At 34.9% G+C, this 19,938-nt stretch overlaps 2 protein-coding genes across 2 annotated transcripts; one reads left to right on the top strand and one right to left on the bottom strand.

Annotated features, from left to right (window-relative positions):
• Positions 1-1,508: 1,508 nt before the first annotated feature.
• LOC141616790 (shaggy-related protein kinase eta) lies at positions 1,509-7,694 on the top strand. Its single transcript, XM_074433934.1, has 12 exons — positions 1,509-1,909; positions 2,687-2,779; positions 3,076-3,135; positions 3,226-3,498; positions 4,118-4,192; positions 4,289-4,345; positions 4,725-4,865; positions 5,168-5,218; positions 5,307-5,402; positions 5,911-5,994; positions 6,103-6,204; positions 7,298-7,694. Exons 1-12 carry the CDS (start codon positions 1,760-1,762, stop codon positions 7,379-7,381), a joined length of 1,266 nt encoding a protein of 421 aa, XP_074290035.1. The 5' UTR covers positions 1,509-1,759; the 3' UTR covers positions 7,382-7,694.
• Positions 7,695-8,547: 853 nt separating this feature from the next.
• On the bottom strand, positions 8,548-13,724 carry LOC141616788 (aspartate aminotransferase, mitochondrial). The gene is made up of 10 exons (XM_074433933.1): positions 13,409-13,724; positions 12,991-13,076; positions 11,279-11,485; positions 11,095-11,200; positions 10,880-10,984; positions 10,623-10,795; positions 10,077-10,236; positions 9,560-9,655; positions 9,359-9,453; positions 8,548-8,906 (listed from the first exon to the last, which is right to left on the bottom strand). The coding sequence occupies exons 1-10, from the start codon at positions 13,589-13,591 to the stop codon at positions 8,834-8,836; spliced, it is 1,284 nt and encodes a 427-aa protein (XP_074290034.1). The 5' UTR covers positions 13,592-13,724; the 3' UTR covers positions 8,548-8,833.
• Between the last annotated feature and the right edge of the window lie 6,214 nt (positions 13,725-19,938).

The raw sequence follows: 19,938 nt of genomic DNA, 5'->3' as shown, positions 1-19,938 counted from the left end.
ATCCATTCGGGGATGGTGAGCAGTTGTTGAGCAAGTATGATGGCTTATGCGAGGGATAGCTGGGATGAAGTCACCACCGGTCTTAGAGTCTTCCGCCGTGTTTGAATTAGTAGTTTTAGTCTTTTGGATTTTGAGAACATTTGTATTTCCTTTTTACCAGTTTTGGAGTTGGTTGTATCACTTAAACTTTATTAACATTTACGTATGTTTCGTTATTGTCTATTTGAGTATCATTGCCTTGGGAAACCGAGATGGTGACGTTCTCATACTTTAAGTGGTCCTGGTAAGGCACTTGGAGTATGGGGGTGTCACAAAACCCATCTCCATCCCCACCACACTCATACCCCACGACCTCAGAACCACCTACACCACCACCGAACTCAGAACCACCCGCACGGCCGCACCTGCCACCACCAGCATCTCCATCCTGACGTCCCACCATCACCTACCTACAAGCCCAACAACCGCCTCTCTCCCTCGCCTCCTTGAACCTCAGCCACCACAAGCCCGATTGATGACCTCCGACCTCCCCACTGCCCCTCCTTTACCACTCAGCCATCCTTTCATATTTTTCCAATTTTTGTTAACCCTAATTTTCAAAAACTCAATTCCATTAATCCTAAATTAATACGTCTTCTTAATTTAATATAGCTGAAAAATTATCAGTTAGAATCATTGTTTGATAAACCCTAATTTCAATGACTAATTTGATTCAATTTTAGAGAGATAGAGAAAAGTTTTTCTTTTGTTTTTAGAAGAGAGGTAATGTATGGAAAAGTAATGAAAAAAAGTTCATAATTGAGTAATTTTTGTCCATAAATGAGCAACTACACATTATAATAAGGTCAAAAAAAATAATAAAGTTAATCAACTAACTTTTTTAAAAACACATCCTATTAAATTCTTAATTCGAAGATTCGGTAAATTCATACCACCACACATTTAGTAATACAAATCTTTAATCTTATCTACATAAATAGATTAAGTGATCATAATTTAAATGGATCAACTTATCCTAATCTTAATTTAATTCTCTAATAGAACTCAAATATTTTCTTCCAAAAAAAACTACTTCCTCCATTCAACCTCAGTTTACCACTCTCTATTTTGTACATTATTCATAAGTGAACATTCGTGGTAAGATTTGCAAGTGATTCTCACTAATTATGCTAAAAATGAGTTTATACTTGAATATTTGATGAGAATCTCTTGCAAATCTTACCATATTTAGGTTATTAATGTGTGCTCTAAGGGCACACATTAGAAAAACCCTTTATAATTTTAATTTATTCAAGTGGAATCTTGTTTGATTTGTCTTTAGAGTACATTAAAAATATCTAACTTTTATAATTTTACAAATACATAATTAACGCTATTTATCGCGTAAAATACACATTAACAAACGTGAAAAAAACATACGAGTAAAATGGAGTTGAATGACAAGTACATAATACTATAAAACACAACCCTTCCCCAAATGAATACTCGAGTAGCATGAGTCAAAAGATGATGACCAAAAAAACAAAACTATTTCCCCAAATTCACTCTTTTTTCTTACACACTTTTTTCACTCTAATTTATTACCAAACCCTTCTACAAATAACACAAAAACACAACCCTTCCATTCCTTCAATGGTTGCCTGTGCAAACAACAAAACTCAAATATAAAACACAAAGAGAAGAATAAACTAGTGTGGTCTAGAGAGACAAAGAGAGAAAAGGAGATTAGCTGCTAGCTGTAAGTTAAAAAAAAAGGCACATGGCTCTCAATAATCATACTCTTAATCCCTCACTTAATCAACATCCACCACCTCTTCTTCCTCTTAATCCTCTTCTTCCTGATCTTAATAAGCATCCTAATCCTCCTCCTTCTCTTCCTCCTTCCAACACTAACATGTCTGAAGATAAGGTCTTTTTTTGAAAACCCTTTTTCCTTTTTTTTTTTTGTTTACTGATCTGCTTACTTTTGGTGTTTAGATTTCTGGGTTTTTACTGTTTTTCAATTTCATTTTGATTTTCTGTGTGTTTTACTGATTTACTGATCTTACTCAAGCTCATTTTGCTGGTTTCAGATTTGTATTTTTTTTTCTTGTTTCTGGGTTCAAGTTAGATTTTGCTGTTTTAGCTTGAGAATTATGCTGATTTAATTTGTATTTTTTTTTTTTTTGTGCATAGTTAGATCGATTTCCCATCTAGGGTTTCACTGTGCTCTTGACTTTAATGCATAAGAAAATTTTCTGTTGTGAAAAAAAATGTTAGTTTCAGATCTCTTTTTCTGCTGATTTTCTGTTACTTTTCTCACATTATTTTTGCTTTTTGTATATTATATGCTGTTTTACTTGAACTTTTTTTTGGGTATAGAATAGAAGAGGATTTTTCTTTAAGCATTAGTTAATAAGTGTATCAAGTAAAGGTTGTTCCTTTGAGAGGTAATGCTTCAATTGGTGTTGCTTCCTTGGCCATTAACCTTAGATTCTTGCTGAAATCGCGATACGCTTATCAAATGTTACTTTTGTAAGAGACACCGAAGTTCTAACCGTTTAAACTTATTTTGTGTGATTAATCTGATTTATTGTTTCCCAACTTTGTTGATACCGGATGCTGGTAAATTGCCGTTGTGCTACTGTGATTAATTATGTTTGTGTACCATCTCTGTGTTTTAACCATCTAATGTGGTGTTTTGCAGGAAATGACGCCGGCTGTAATTGAAGGCAATGACCAAGTTACTGGCCACATTATATCGACAACTATTGGTGGCAAAAATGGTGAACCAAAAAGGGTAAGGATGGGTTGTTAAAATATCCCATCTTAATGTCTCTTAGGTAGTGTATTGTTTAATGTTTGGCTCTATGTTCCTCCAACTTAGCAGTAAGTGTGGTGCGAGACACACTATTAAGTGTTGAACATGACTGTTTTGCACTTTTACGGTGCTTTTTCGACTAAATTGAAGTGCCGGTTGTGTAAAAAGGTCAGAATGTCGTACACGTGAGACATAGTGAAATCAAAGTGTGGAAGACTGGAAGTAACGTGGTCACCGACTTTAATATAACTCATGGCTTGTGATCTTTGATGCAGACTATAAGCTATATGGCAGAGCGTGTTGTTGGTACTGGATCTTTCGGGATTGTGTTCCAGGTATACATTTATAGTGTGTTTTGGTTTGCAGATTGAACTATCTCTTGGTTGTTTGCCGGTTTTAAGTCATTTGCTGACCAATATTTGTAGGCAAGATGCTTGGAGACTGGTGAGACCGTTGCAATTAAGAAGGTATTACAAGATAGGCGGTATAAGAACCGGGAGCTGCAATTGATGCGATTATTAGATCACCCCAATGTAATTTCGCTCAAGCATTGCTTCTTTTCAACAACCAGTAGAGATGAGCTGTTCCTCAACCTAGTGATGGAATACGTACCAGAATCTTTGTACCGTGTTTTGAAGCACTATAGTAGCATGACCCAAAGGATGCCACTTATATATGTCAAGTTATACACATATCAGGTAGCCGAGGCTCTCTTGTTTTTCACTTGTCTCAAGTGATCTTGTTTGTTTCCTTTCCATGAGCTTCTCGCAGCTGGCTGGATTTACTTGCCACATATTTTTTCTTCTGCTGAGAGGGTCTCTATATTCATTAGTCGCACAAAGATAACTGCACTGTAATTGAACATTTTTTTAAAAAACTTGCACTTAATGGTAGTTGTGTACTTGTGTCGCTAGATCAGACTTCGATGATGGCTTTGTCTTCAAAATGAGCTAAGCCATTTAATAGCTATCGATGTTTAGGACACCGAGCTTCTTTAATGCTATTGACTGTACATGACTTAAAACCCCGGGATTTTCGAAAAATTCATGCCCAGGTTACAGAGTGTTATTGTACTTGTGAGCTATGAACTATTCATGCGATTTCAGAATCTTATCTTTTTATTTTATGTTCGTCATTGTCATGGTAACCTGGCCTACCCTTGGGAGTTGGGCCTTAGGGATATGGCTAGCTAAGTGATGAAAGCAAAGCTCTTTGGTGACTTTCAAGCTCAAATGTCTGCCTGAACGAATTTTTCGTGTTTTTTAACTTTGTCATTTATCTTCAATTGATAAAATGGTAATTAAACTTCTATTGCAGATTTTCCGTGGATTGGCATACATACATTCTGTTCCTGGTGTTTGTCATAGAGATATCAAACCTCAAAATCTCCTTGTATGTTGATTTTTGATAATCTAGTTGTATACTTCGAATAACTGTTATGACCACGTATTTCTTATTTCATTTCATTTGTATTTGGTGTTTTGTCAGGTGGATCCTCTTACTCACCAACTTAAGATTTGCGATTTTGGAAGTGCTAAAGTTCTGGTTAGTTTCTTTTTGTTGGCGTACTCGTATATTTTTCCATGTCTTGTTCGGCAACTTTCGCTTCTCCTAGGCCAAAATTTGAGGGATCTTCTTAAAAAGGAATTGGTTGCGTACTCGCATCTACTGACTGCATGTATCATTTGACTGTTGTCTCTCTATTTGTCCATTTGGATGCTTATCATTGGTAAAAATCAGAATAAATAGAAACCGTCCAGAAGAGGGTTGGATGTTCAAAACTTTCTAGTCCACTTTTTGAGTCATGTATTTTTTTTTTCCAGCATCAATTGTAAATATCAGCCATGACATCCCAAGAAACTTAATCTCTGATACTCTTTTTTGACAATGATAACCTGTAACATATTTACTGATCTGGATACAGGTCAAGGGAGAACCCAACATTTCGTATATATGTTCCAGATACTACCGTGCACCAGAGCTAATATTTGGTGCTACAGAATATACGACATCCATTGACATCTGGTCGGTTGGTTGTGTCCTTGCCGAACTTCTTCTTGGTCAGGTTGGTCCTAGATACTTATGCGATCAATGCATATCAAACCTTGTCTGCCAGTTTCTTAAAAAATTGTGTAGATGTACAATGTAAAATTTGTCATGTTTGATTACCAGAAAGCCATTTTCATATTATTTTTTTTTTAAAAAAACATTATACTCCATAACTATTGCATATTGTCAAATGAAGACAATGAAATAGATGGAGTATATGTTTAACACTTTCCAGATATTCGCTTTGCTTATCATTTATAAACCATGTCTGTCTTCGTGCTTTCTCTGATTGTTTGTCTTTATTTCTCACTTTCTCAGCCATTGTTCCCTGGAGAAAATGCAGTAGATCAGCTTGTGGAGATTATCAAGGTTTGAACTGAATATTTGGTTGAAATTATTGCATAATTATCTTTAGAAAACGTCTAAATAAGTGGTTATATCACTATATTTTCTTCAGGTTCTTGGTACTCCAACTAGAGAGGAGATCCGATGCATGAATCCCAACTATACTGATTTTCGATTCCCCCAAATAAAAGCTCACCCCTGGCACAAGGTACTATAGTAATTCATCATTTGGCTGTGTGTTTCAATTTAGTGAATTGGTGAACATCTGCATGCAATCACTGTGCTTAATTGTTCATATTCACCAAACTTATACAAATACTGAAAAAGTATCACCTGTACGACAAATCATTTAATCATACAACGGATAAGGAACGTATAATATATAATATTTGGCGTGCTCAGTGCTCACACATATAAAACCATCTCACACAAGACTAACATATGTTTTGATGTGTCAAATCTTAGTAATGGAGAGTGGAGACCACTACTGCTACTTGTTAGTTTTGCTTGTAATGTGATATGCTAAGTACGTCCAAGTGGCAACATAGAACATGTACTTGAACTGCATGTAGTCATGTACGGAGTACTATAAGTTCACTTTTATGTATGTCTGACATATTTACTTATTTGTATTGTTGAAGTTTAGTCTACTCTTACAAAGTATAATGGTCAGCGTGTTGTTCTTTCATTTAAGTTGAGGATTGTCCGTGGTGCAGGTTTTCCACAAAAGAATGCCACCTGAAGCCATTGATCTTGCCTCTCGGCTACTCCAGTATTCTCCCAGTCTTCGCTGCACTGCTGTAAGTAGTGCTTATTGATTTACACTTAGTATCAACTGATTTTGCAATTATTTCTGCGTAATTTCAAATCTGATGTTTTTCTTTTCGTTTTCTTTCCACTTTATTCAGCTGGAAGCATGTTCTCATCAATTCTTCGATGAGCTCCGTGAACCTAATGCACGTCTTCCGAATGGTCGACCACTGCCGCCTCTTTTCAACTTCAAGCAGGAAGTACGTCTTCTCTTGACCCTTAAATCCCTTGTATTAATGTTGTTGCAAGTTGTAGTAGACTATTTCTTTCCAGGAACACTTCTTGTGCCTTTCCCCAATTTCTAGTCTCACCAAAAGATATATAGATGAGTAAAGTTACAAATAGGATTGACGGGCCTTGTTGGTGCCAATGGCTCTCAGCTCAACAACGCCCCGCCCAGCCACTTTTTTATGGCTAGCCCCTTAACCGTATAAAAGTAAGCCCAAATAATTGTTTTATGGAATCCAGCTTTCAACTGATGTATCTCTAAATTCAGCGTTTCAACTGATATATATAATATATGGTCCCAAGTAGACCTGGCAAAATCAACCCGACCCGATTGACCCGACCCGAAAAGAATGACCCGAGACCCGAAATCGACCCGAATTGCTGAACCCGAATGACACCCGAAGCCCGAAGTGACCCGACCCGACCCGAAAATGACCCGAGCTTTCATGGACCCGTAACAGACCCGACCCGAAATGACCAATCCGAAACCACTCAACCCGAAAATGACCCGACAAAATATAACTTTAATTGACTCTAATAGACTTGAAATGTCTCTCTTCTCTTAATCTTTGACCCGAAAATGGCCTGACCCGAATTAACCCGACCCGCTTGACCCGAAACACACCCGACCAACAAACCCGAAATAGACCCGTAACCCGAAATGAACTGGCCCGATCCGAACTAACCCGAAAATTTGAGAAACCCGAAATGACCCGACCCAAACTGGCCCGACCCGAACCCGACCCGGTTGACCCGTTTGCCAGGTCTAGTCCCAAGTTGCCTTGGTCTTTTACGGTCAATTAATGTCAACTTTGATCGTATGTTCAATGTTCCTCTAAATTTTTAGAAATACAATGTAGATTTGTCGTGTTTGACTTGTCAAAAAGAACTATTTTCATACGCCCTTTTTCTGGAACTTGTAATCGTTGTAAATCGTGGAAAAATATTTGTAAAAGCCGACATTGTTAGAGAACAAATGAGGGCAATATAAATGGGATAAAAGAGACATATTTAAGCTCGTACTCCTAAATGTAGACTGATGCGTTTCTCATTCCCTTGTTACAGTTAGCAGGAGTTTCACAGGAACTGATCAATCGTCTGGTACCAGAACATGTGCGGCGCCAAGCTGGTTTCCCACATCCCGGATAAAACAGGAGGCCCAATCGGTGGTGGAAACGGTGCTGGAATCTTGATGGATGGTGACAGCCTGGTGGAGGAGTTGCTAGTTTTTGTAATTTGTATTTGTGGGCCTTATCGAGCCTTCAAGCTGGCTTTTTGCTCACCTGCAAAGATGTATACATAATAGTGGAGCTGCAAAATAACAGGGTCCTGTGTACTGTTGTAATCTTTAGCGCTGTACATCGTTTTGATCGTAAATGTCTCAGGTTAGGGGAGTTTTAACCAAGTCTAGCTAGATTGGATGCTCAAATATTGCTAGCATAACTTGATATTTTTTGTCTTCTATTATGTGTTCTTGTCGAATGGGTTTTAGCCTTTAGGTGCATTGTTATTTACATTCTACTCCTGCTATTGCCAGTAGATTTGCTTATGCAGCTCATTCGCATAAAAAACAAGGAACGAACCATGTACAGAGAAAAATTTAATCTGTTCCGATTTTCCGTTGGCTATTGAAACCTTTCTGATCCTCTATCCCAGTAACCCACGATACCACAAACTTAAAATCCTCGAGCAAGCAACACTGACTTATAAAACTATGTTCCTCGTCATGGCAATATGTTTGCTTACAGTAATTGTAGCCTCTTGGAGTTTCAGGCTAAGCAAGAGTTTCGGGGCTTAAAAAAACATGCTGGAGGTAGGGGCATACTGAAGGACAGTGCAATATCGGGGGTAGGGTATTTGGACGTGAGACCTATTGTCCACTTCACTTCCGTCTTTACCACTAGGCTAAGATGCACACTATTTGAGAAAAATTCAAGTTCTTTTTTAGTGTCGTGAACTGCGTGGGACAGTTGTATGCATATACAACCAGGTTATTCATCACCAAATAAATGACCCATATTCATATGGGCAAGTTTTTTTTTTATTAGAGAACATATCGCCTCGCCATCAGTTCTAACAGATGTCTCGGCGTCTAGCTCTCATGCTGCAACATCAGAATTCAAAGTTTTGGGGTAATAACCAATCAACCAGGAATGATCCATGCAACTAAGTAGGTTTGTCGATTCCAGTGTTGTAACTTGAAACCCCAGGAATTTTTGAGGTCTTTCGACATTCATATCATAAAGAGTTTAATATAGCCGACTGATACAATGAGCTATTCCTGCAGAGACTCCATGAATACTAAACTCATGCTCTTCAACAAAAGCAGAAGAAATATATTGAACAACAAGTTCTGTTTTCAAGAGGCTATTCTCAATTCTCACATGAATCTCACATTGGGAGATGCATGTATATCCCTAGTAATATTTCTGGACAAACAATTGAAAATTTATTAGACTCCCGCCTGTTCATAGTAAATTAGAGAGACCCCTCTTATGGTGGCTGCTCGAAATGAGGCAGCAAATTGTTTCAAGTGTTGAAATTCACATAACTTTATTAAAATGTAACTCAAAATCTTCCTTTCAAGTCAAAACTCCGAACTTAAGAGGATTTCGAAACTTCATGAATTGCATTTGCCAGGTATTCCACATTCTTTGTCGTAACACCAGCCATACTGCAGAATGAGCATGTAAAAAAAATGAGTCTCTGACAAACAACTAGCAAAACCAATAGCTATATCATTCAAGAGTTGAAATATATGACACGGGTGCTACCTAAGTGTTCCACTCATCTATTATTAATGAGGTAAAAAATTTGCTTCTTTTCAAGGACTGGAACACAATGGAATCGAGCTATTATACTCTATGCCTTTTGTATCCTAAAGTGGCAAAGAGTTAATGCAATTTTACATGTCATATTAAACCTCTTATTTCAAATAAGATAGGGATATCATTGTATACATCTAAATCCCTAACCTATTAAAGGCAGCATGGAAAGTTGTGGTAGTGTTGTACTCGTATCTTTTGTATATAATGAAGTGTGTAGAGAGACAGGGGTATGCAACGTAATATAAAGAACCGAATTAACATAGATCAATAGCAGCACCAAGGTGTGTAGCTTTGTTACCTGATTCGACCATTTCTGGTCAAGTAGATATGGTATTCACGAGTAAGACGATCAACTTGCTCTGGTGTTAACCCACTATAGCAGAACATACCAATCTATTTGAGAAACAATGAATTAGTGAGGGTTGGGATATAAGCAGACGGGAAAATGCACTGACAGAATCAACGATATTACTGCAATTATATTTGCGAGTCACTGCACCTGTTTTGTGATATGTTCCCATGACAATGGTGACCCCAACTTCTCAAGGTTTTCACGTAATGCTGATCTCACTCCAATAATGCGTTCAGCCATTCCCTGAGGTTAATTTAATTCAATTGACTCCGTCAGAGAAAAAAATAATACGGAGAACAAACAAAAGTGCAATGCAAAATTAAGAGGCGATGCGATTTCAGCAAATTGTTAGACGCTAGTTCATTGAATGATAAAAATGTGACAAGAGCCACTGGGTCTAGTATTTAAGCATGAATGAGGAGGTGTTGCATAGATGACTCGATTGCATAGACAAATAAAGTTTTGACAGTAGACTTCACATTTGAGAACGGTTGATATCGGTTCTCTTTTGTTCAAATTGACATCTAAAACAATCCACAAGAACAGGCTGTCTTTGCGTACAACCTCCAAATGTGAACCTGTCATGCACCCTTTCAAGTCTCTGTACAACTCGAAAGCTTATTCCAAAAAAAAGATCAGAACTTTAAGGTAAGTAACTGCATACCTTGACTTCGCTGAGCCATAGTTTCTTCAATTCTGGATCGCTAAGAATAATTGACACAAGAAGCGAACCATGAACAGGCGGATTACTATACATTGGCCTTGCAATATGCTGCAACCTACTTTTCACAGCCACGGCTTGTTTTTCATCTTCACAAAGCACACTGTATGTAAAGTTTTAGCATGTAGTTTAGTATATTGACCAGCTTGTCATTGCGTTAGAGACAACAATTTCAAAAATCCATCTCAAAGAAGATATGAGCACTGTTAAGGAGTTCATACTAGGTCGTCAACCTTTTCCTATAAAAAATTCAGACAGAATTTTGAGTTTTGCCAAAACAGTTTTGGGGGCTTATGCCACTGCTTAGAAGCTGAAATCTGTACGGAAGATAGAACAAACTAAAACAAAAGGTCCCTATTTCTTTTTAACTTTTTTTGTAAGCTTAAAACGGTTTTAAACATCTGTATTATGTTCAACTTTCCTGAAGCACTGACTGAAAGTTTGCTTGTATTGCTTACACAACTTCAAGGACAGGCCGTGCTCAATTACCTGAGACAACCAACCCTTTGACCATAGAGACCCATATTTTTTGCAAATGATTGAGAAATTCCAAGTAAATGACCATCTTCAAGGAATATCCGAATGGCCTTTGCGTCTCTTTCTGGATCACCACTGGCAAAACCTTGATAGGCCATGTCAAAAAAGGGGAAATGCCCTTTCTCCTGGCAATGATCATCGAACGTCAAATAAATACAAAAACAATCAAAGAATGAGATGGAAAACAATCAATACGATGAAATCCTTGCCTTGATAAGTTTTGATATCTCTCTCCATTGTTCCTCGGTCGGATCAACCCCAGTAGGATTATGAGCACAAGCATGAAGCAGAAAGAAGGACCCCTTCGGAGCATTCTGACAAGTCAAAGAGGAAAAAGAAAATAAGTCGTAGCCATGAATAAAATACGTTACTACGAAAAGAGAGCGAAAAGAGAGGAATAATCCTCTTCCAATCTTTAATGTACCTTAATGTCATCCATCATTGCAGCAAAATCCAATCCCTTTGATTCTGGGTGATAATAATGGTAAGTTTTCTGTGAGACGTGTGCATCCCTCCAGATATTGTGATGACTGTTAAAATCAACAAAAGTTATTTACTCACTCAATAAATGTTGATATACAAGTAATAGGAGTGTGAAGGCTACTCACTTGGACCAGGTTGGAACAGGAATATAGATTTCAGATTCTGGCTGATAACGTTTCTGAAAGTCAGCGAAAAGTCGACATGCTCCAGTGCCAGAGAGTGCTTGCACTGCTGCAATCCTTTTATCCTTTATGAGTTCAGAATTCTCTCCATAGGCGAGCTTCAATGTTTCTTCAACCATGTGGTTACTTCCACCCATTGGAAGATATTCCCTACCAACCAAAAATGTAGAAATAAATAGAACTGTGTAACTACTACCGAGCAACCTAATTAGTACTCCGTAGTAAACTATGACATTTACACTGGGAGAGAGAGCTATACATGAGCCCTTCATGACAATATTAAATCAAATTTACGGAAAAGTTATCAAGAAAGCATTCAGCTCAAGACTCTAGCTGAAAATTTTCAATGTAACATACATAAGTAGACATCAAGCACTTAGAGAAATAGAATGTTAACATTTGATAACGATGATTGATTATTAGCCTTGTTATAGGGTTGGTCTATGTACAGAGCCATAAGAAAATCTCTACAAAAGTTTGCTAAGCTAAATCTAAGTTCCATTCGCAACCCTTATGAACTCCTCCCCTCATCACACCAGAAATCAGTACACACACCCAAGTCAGATGAAAAATCTAGTTGCAAATCACTACCCGTGACTGCACGCCTTACATTCTTTTATCACAGAAAGTAGTCAAGTATTGTACTAATATGGACGTTGTTATATTCTTATACGTATATCTTGTATTTTTGGGTAGTTATCTTACTATAGGTTTACGGTATTAGCTCTTGTGTATACACATCCCAAGGATTATCAATGAAAGCTAACACATCAACGTTAGTAAACTATTAAGGTATTGAAGCTCATGCTTTCAAGTAAGAAATTCATGTTAGGCCACTCCAATGGACACGGGCAAATGAACAATCACTCCAATTAGGCAGCAATATGATGGAATCTAGGATATTCCGCAAGATTGATTTGTACCCATATAACAAAGAACCTGCGCTCATTGACATGCGGCATGTCCACAGCCTACATCTGAAGACCTATAATTTTGTAACAGTGGTGATAATGTGACGTACATTCAAACTGAAACATTAAGATACATATCATTTGCAAACTAGATTACATTTTTTAATGAATCAGCTACTTCCTAACTAGACTGCTCCGTCACCAATCTAACTGAGCTCTATGCTTTACCTTTTGACCTACAACCTCAGTGCTGTGCGCCATTTGTCACTCAGGGAACTGACAAGCAGAAAGGAAAAACTAGAAATTTTGCATTTTGTTTCAACTAAGCTCATTAACTATTCTCGAAGATGATTTTTGTTTAATTAAGAATGATCACATTCATATTTTTTCTGTTGAAACATAACAAGCTCTTCCCTTTGGGGATGCAATTTATTCATTAAAATTAACGAACTCAAACCCCAATTGAAGCAGGGGTTCAAAGAAACGAAAAATATCATAATCATATCTAGACCTCCAAAAAAACACTATAACCCCACCCCGATCATTTGTTTAGCTTTGATTAAAATTAAAATGCCCGTCGCAATGAATACAAAAGGTAAACAAACGACTGAGACGGAAAGGGTATATCATGACTCATGAGTATATGCAAAATAAAATAGACTGAAATTGACCAAACAAGAGTATACTTAAATCAGAAAATTTAGAGCATTAAAAAAACATATAGAATTATACATACATACATACATGTTTAAGTTACCAGCAATTCTGGCTTCAGCTTGTCTAACGCAGTTCAACACCACCGGTTTGCCGTCATCATCTCTGTATGCTCCCTATTCATTTAATAACAACAAACAAATTACCAAGTACCTCAAAAATATCAGTTAGGCAGTGGGAAGAACCCGAACATGTTTGGTCTGTCCTTTCAGAAGAGTCAGGAATCGAACCCCAACCACTAGAGATAAAATAGTACTCTAGTAGACAGGGCATACCTACTGTTTTATTATCGTAAAATTTTAATATAAGCCATTTATTATTAATTCTAAAGAATTCGTGTTTTGACATAATAAAAAATGGTAAACAATTGACCGAGACCAAGGGGAGTATTAAGTAAACATGTATGAATGTATGTATGGGAGGAAGGAAGGAAGGAAGGAAGACATACAACGCCAACATTGACTTTGTGAGGAGAAGGATCTGCTAAGAAAGCTTCGGTAACTCCGAGGATTGGGTCTTTAGGTGCTGGATCCACGTGTCCCCACCAAGAAGACATGGTGCGTGAACCAAACGCTGTCGTTTTAGTGGTTAATTTTGTGGAAAGGGTATTTGCAGCTCGAAGTGCCGCCATTTTTTAGTAGAGAAGGAGAAGGAGAAGGAGAAGGAGAAGGCGATGCGTGCGGAGAAGGGAAAGAGAGAGAGGAATGAAATGAAGTAAATAAAACGACGAGAATGAGATACGTGGACAAAACTCTGGTTTTGTTGTCTTTGGAACTTGTGTTTTATGCTTTTTATATTCTTCTTATTTAATTTAATTTAATTTAATTTAATTAATGTATTTTAAGAATATGTGAGTCAATATATGACATCTCAGAGGTCAGGTGTGAGGTGTGGCTTTCCAAGAAGAAAAGAGTTGGTGTGTCAACATTTTTGAGTTGGTTTGAAAGTCGGTGACTTCAACTTACTTCACTCATTCGAAAAGATGAGATAGGTTGATCATATTTTATAGGGGATTAATTTAGTTTTCTTACCTCATTAAAAAAAATAATAAAATAAATAAAGTTGGAATTGCTCCTCTCAATTCTTGTGGATACAATTTTCCATTTAAGGCGGAAATATCTATTTTAGACACGCTATATTTATTAGAGTTTAAAATTTTTTTAAAAAAAAAAAATCATAATTTAGAAAATTATTTTGCACATGCCTAACCTTGGCTAAATTATCTTCTAAGTGGATATTGAAAAAAAGATTGTACCTTCAGTTGTTAGGAACATTGTACAATTATATTAGATTTGTGTTTCTATTGAGTTTACAAAATTTTTGGAGTATATCTTAATTTTCTTAACACCAAATCTAAAATCTGATTAAACTTATATTATACTCCGTATTATTTATGAGTTTTATTATAAATCTCTGAGCTCAATATTTATGTAAAATAACACATAATTTTATAATTAATCCCATAAACTTTATACTTACATTCGAGAATTTGCGCTTTATTATAATAAAGTTCAAACTATACTACTATTTGTAATATAATCAATCGATGGTATAGTTCACCCCTATGTTTTTCTGGATTTTACAATATATCCTTACCTTTTCAAAATCACACAAGATGCCCTAAACTCAATAAATTGTTCTACATATTATAAATATTTTATTTGGGCGGTTTAAGTTGATTACTCATCTAGAATACGTAGAGCTATCAATATAATCCTTATATACTCACCAACGCACAATTTTGTGATAATATGTAACCAATAAGAAACTCGAATTTGGACATTTGAGGTATTTTAGAAATTAATGTGAAAATTTAAAGGTATATCAGATGTTTCTTAAAAATCGAGAATATATGGTAGAATTTGGAAAAAGACAGAATTACATTGTAGAAAATCACGTAATGTTATACTCCCTCCATTCAACTCTCCACGTTACAAGTTTCTTTTTTGTACACTATTAACAAGTGAACATTTAATGTCGATTTTCTCTCGATACATAAGTGAAAATATATTCATGTGTGATCTTATTTAATTCGTCTTTAGGAGTACATTAAGAATATCTAACTTTTACTTCCTCTATTCAACTCAACTCTACCTATTTTTATTTTTTACACTATTCACAAATGCACATTCAATCTCGATTTTCTCTCAATACATAAGTGATAATATATTCATGTGAGATCTTGTTTGATTCGTCTTTACGAGTACATTAAAAATATCTAACTTTTATAATTTTTGCAAATATGTAGCTAACGATATTTACCGCGTAAAATACGCGTTGGCGAACGTGAAAAAGCAAAGTGGTAGAGTGGAGTTGAATGGAGGAAGTATAATTTTTGCAAATACGTAAGTAAAGATATTTATCGCGTAAAATACGCCTTGACAAACCTAAAAAAACAAATTTGTAATGTAAAGTTGAATGAAGAGAGTATGTACATAGTAGTGTGAAAGGGCAGTTGATCTAATCAAACAATGTGATCGAGGGGTTGAAAGTCAATTTCAAAAAGGACAAATGTGGCTAGGACATACTCCGTAAGAGTTAAGAGACACTTTAATTTTGAAAGGGCGTTGTATTAATGACATTTCTTAGACAAATTAATTCTCCAGTTAGATATCAAAATCCATCAAATAATCCGATTTGATTGACTATCTAAATTGTTTGGAATAAGAATAAGGATGTTTTTCATTTCACTAGATTTAAATCCGTGAAATTTACGGGTCTACTTTTAAAATCATATCATATATTATATTAATCATATATTATATTAAAGCCGAAACCAGTTTGCCACATGTCATTTGCTGAGACATTTTGCCACGTGTCAACTCCGAGTTTAATAATTACATTGAATACTTAATCTATTTATAACAGTTATAACAAATCTTTAGTTAAAATTATTTAAAAATGTAAATAATAAATAAATCCAAGATTTAAGCCGTTATTCATGGAAAGTATAAAATCAATCTTCTCAAAATTAAAATGAATACCCAGTTTAACAAGATGTGGTCAATCATATCATATATTATATTAAAGCCGAAACCAGTCTGCCACATGTCATTTGCTGAGACATTTTGCCACGTGTCAACTCCGAGTTTAATAATTACATTGAATACTTAATCTATTTATAACAGTTATAACAAATCTTTAGTTAAAATTATTTAAAAATGTAAATAATAAATAAATCCAAGATTTAAGCCGTTATTCAGGGAAAGTATAAAATCAATCTTCTCAAAATTAAAATGAATACCCAGTTTAACAAGATGTGGTCAAATATTTACAATCTTAGACGTAATGGAATTTGCATATAATGTTTGATCATAATTAATTACCTTCTACTATTAGAATATCTCAACCCCCTATCTTCTTCCCTTTGGTAAATGATTTTTCTTGATTTTAATACTACGTACTTTATTTTAAAATATTTCGTCTAATATCTGCTTTATAATTCGATTTTCTAGGGACCTGGCGATTCTATTGCTGCTTCGTAGATTGAAATATTTCATCTAATATCTACTTTATAATTCGATTTTCTAGGGACTTGACGATTCGATTGCTACTCCGTAGATTAATTTACGAGTGTATGGGTTGTAGTTTGAGAGTCGAGTTTGAGGCCAGAATGATTGTACGTATAATGGCTTTGGAAGATTTACTTTTTTTTTTTATATATTATTTATCTCATCATTTGTTTACTTTATATATTGTCTATTGAACCAGAAACATCGATCAATTTTATTCATTGACATAACATTTTTTGCTGACAGGTAAATTATAGATATACACTATGACCTGACACTTCATCGTCTCGAGACAAAGGTGGAATCTAAGAGAGGTTTGAGCATCGTCATTCATTCATTGAAATAAATAGTCTGATATAAAAATTGGTCAGGTGAGTTACAAATCAATGTTAAATAATTATGGAGTTGATAATTGTTGGAGTTTTTAATATATAAGAAATAACTTTTAATAAATTATGATTATTGAATATCGGTTATTTGTAATAATTTAGACTCGATCAATTCATGTGGTTTTATTTTTTAAATTTTGGCATTTGTTAGTCAAATTAAATTGACTATTATTATTTGAGATGTAATTTTATTAATTCGATCATAACCAATAACTAAGACTTTTAATTGAGATGACTATCTCTCGATGTATCAAAATAACCGAGTGAGTTCAAAATCTTAAATACAATAATGAGTATAATTAAATGTATATTGCGTGATAAACAAATATGAAATCAACACTAATTTTATATACATTTTTTCATATTTTACTTCTCATAAGTTAAAAAATCAGAGGAAAAAAATAGAGTACTTCGAATAAAATTAAGCAACATATATAAACTTATAAACAGTATGTGACAAATAAGGGTGATTAAATTTTCTAACGTTTAGTTATTTACGCCGTACTAAATAAGAAAATACGTAAGTTTTTTTACTTTTAATGATATTTTTCATACTACCCGTGTTATTATTCCAATTAGAAAATTAGCATATTAATTTGGCCAAATTCATTCAAAATGATTTGGATTATGATTATTCCAATTATGATTATCCTCATTAATGTCAAAAAGAGATCATTTCCCATTAATATTCCAATGGGTAGATTGGATTGGAGTACTCCATATTACTCCCTCCGTCAAAATCATTTGTTTATCTTTGATATTCTTTGTGAGAGGTATTTTATTCCAATGTACAAAAATAAATGAATTGGACGAAGAGAGTCTCTTTCAAGAAATGTAATTAACACAAATTGATTGAACAATTCATTGGAGACGAGTTAGATAGAGGTTAATATTGGATTCGTATAAATTGATATGTTAAATAAATCATCCTTTGATTCATTTTTTTTTTTGCTCTAATGTACTATTCACAATACTTCTTTAACTTGCAGTTACTCTAATTAAGGTTGATTTAAAAATATATATCTACCATATAATTTAACACAAGTGACAATACAACACTAACCAATGACGTAGAAATTCACAAAGGTTATGTTTGTATTTACCACCATTTTGATACTTCACATTATAAATGCATAGTTGGCATTTCTTAAGATGGGGTTAAATAACACCGTACTTGGATGGATCGGACAAGCTTATTATTAATCCCTAGATATTATGCTTTTGTCCTATGTATTTTATTTGATGAGTTTTAAGTATAAGATAAGGTATTAGAATTTAGAACGTAAACATTGATATGCCAACGGGGTACGAAAACCATTTTATACATCTTTACTTAAATGCGTATGTATGAGAACGTAAACATTGATACGTCAACGGGGTAGGAAAATAACATGTGTCGCATTGCAATAGTTCCAATTTGTGTAATAACAATTCGGTAAATAAAATATGAAGTTTCATACTCCCTTGAGTCCTTTCGTCCCGATCATTCATCCGTTTGCTTTTGGTTTGGACACAAATGGCAAGAAAAGAGGAGAGGGTCAATTATTAAATAACAAGTTAATCAAATTGAGTGTCGAGTATCAAATTGCTTATCAAAGGCATTCCTAAAATATAAAGGCACACAATTGATTTAGACAACCTAAAATGGAATAAGCAAACAAATGAGTGGGACAAAGGAAGTTTCATATAAGGAGTTACTTATCCATTATTTTACACAATTCGGGTTCAGATCAAGCTTTTGTCCTGAATTTGGGTGTCCGGTAGGGTTATTCAAATTCGCTCAATTTGGACAAGTCTAAGTTACCTCAGCTACCTACTTCGACTATTTGCCAATAACTTATCAAAAGTCGAGAAAAAAAATCATAGTATTTCGAATAAAAAAAATCATAATATCAAAAGTGTATGGGTAGTAGACAAAGTGAAATTTTCTAAGATTTAATAATTTACTAAATCCAAAAAATATGTAAATTGTTACTTTTAATAATAATTTTTGTTTCCACCCGTACAGTGCACGGGTTCAAAAACTAGTTTTAAATAAATATACCAAATCATATTTGTTGAAGATATAATTTATTTCGAACTATTAGCTATATATGAGCTATCATATATTGTGCTCATTATCATGATTAAGACTTGATAAATAAATATTAAGTTGGAGACGGAAAATACTAAACTCTATAACTCTATATTAAGAGTTATATGTTCATATGTTATACTAAAAGTTTCGCCTAAATAGTTGGGTTTGACATAAATCTTGAGCAACTACTCTTTTGAATCCTAGTCAACTAAAAAAGAGCCTAAAAGTTGGGTTAAAAACTTAATTTGATTTTATTCACTAAAAGACACCTACATACATCAACATTCATTGCATGAGACAGTCTTATACCCTAGACGGTTTCTTTGTGTAAAAAGACAACTCATTACTACCTTTATATAAGTAGTTTTCTTATTAATGGACCGTCTCATAGTATAAAACCGTTTTAGTTTATACTATAGTTTATGTAAATTAAAATAAAGGAAATACATAACGTTTATGAGATAATACTAATAGCGTAGTAATTATTCCCCGCCGTAAAATAAATTGACACAGACATCTATGCCGACATAAAATGGAAGACACGCATTATAACCATTTCCATATCCATATCCATACTCTTTAAAAAACCCAAACTTGGGTTATTGTAGCTGTAACAATAGCATTAAGCTATTCTACCCATAATGCCCCTGCCTTTTATTCGTATTACTTTCGTGCCATCTTTTTTTTTTTTCGATGATTGCCAGTTCATTCTCCCTCTCTTCCTCTACCATGCTCCTCATTCTTCCTCTGCTCCTCATTCTCCATTTCTATATCACTCGTGCTGTGTTCCTTTCCACTTTTCTGTATCCTCTGGTTTCTTTTTCGTCAATAGCAATCAATTTATGGCGAATTCTCCCTTTTTAAAACGAACCCTAACCCTAAACCTACACAGAACAGTCACCAATGGCGATCCTCTATTTTCTACTTTTTTTGGGTTTTTTGGAGAAAAGCACTCGCTTATCGGATCGACACCAATGGCGACCACTAATTTAGTCCGGCT

Source organism: Silene latifolia, chromosome X (assembly GCF_048544455.1).
Source record: "Silene latifolia isolate original U9 population chromosome X, ASM4854445v1, whole genome shotgun sequence".
Lineage (NCBI taxonomy): Eukaryota > Viridiplantae > Streptophyta > Magnoliopsida > Caryophyllales > Caryophyllaceae > Silene > Silene latifolia.
This window is presented reverse-complemented; position numbering and strand designations above follow the sequence as displayed.

Bases quoted from the DNA above. Each gene is read 5' to 3' on its own strand.
- LOC141616790 (XM_074433934.1), top strand. From the start codon at position 1,760: ATGGCTCTCAATAATCATACTCTTAATCCCTCACTTAATCAACATCCA. The intron at 2,780-3,075 runs GTAAGGATGGGT...TCTTTGATGCAG, and splicing joins AAAATGGTGAACCAAAAAGG to ACTATAAGCTATATGGCAGA. The intron at 6,205-7,297 runs GTACGTCTTCTC...CCCTTGTTACAG, and splicing joins TTTTCAACTTCAAGCAGGAA to TTAGCAGGAGTTTCACAGGA.
- LOC141616788 (XM_074433933.1), bottom strand. From the start codon at position 13,591: ATGGCGGCACTTCGAGCTGCAAATACCCTTTCCACAAAATTAACCACT. The intron at 11,486-12,990 runs GTATGTATGTAT...TTTGGTTGGTAG, and splicing joins ATTGCTGGTAACTTAAACAT to GGAATATCTTCCAATGGGTG. The intron at 10,985-11,094 runs GTACATTAAAGA...TTGACTTGTCAG, and splicing joins CAATGATGGATGACATTAAG to AATGCTCCGAAGGGGTCCTT.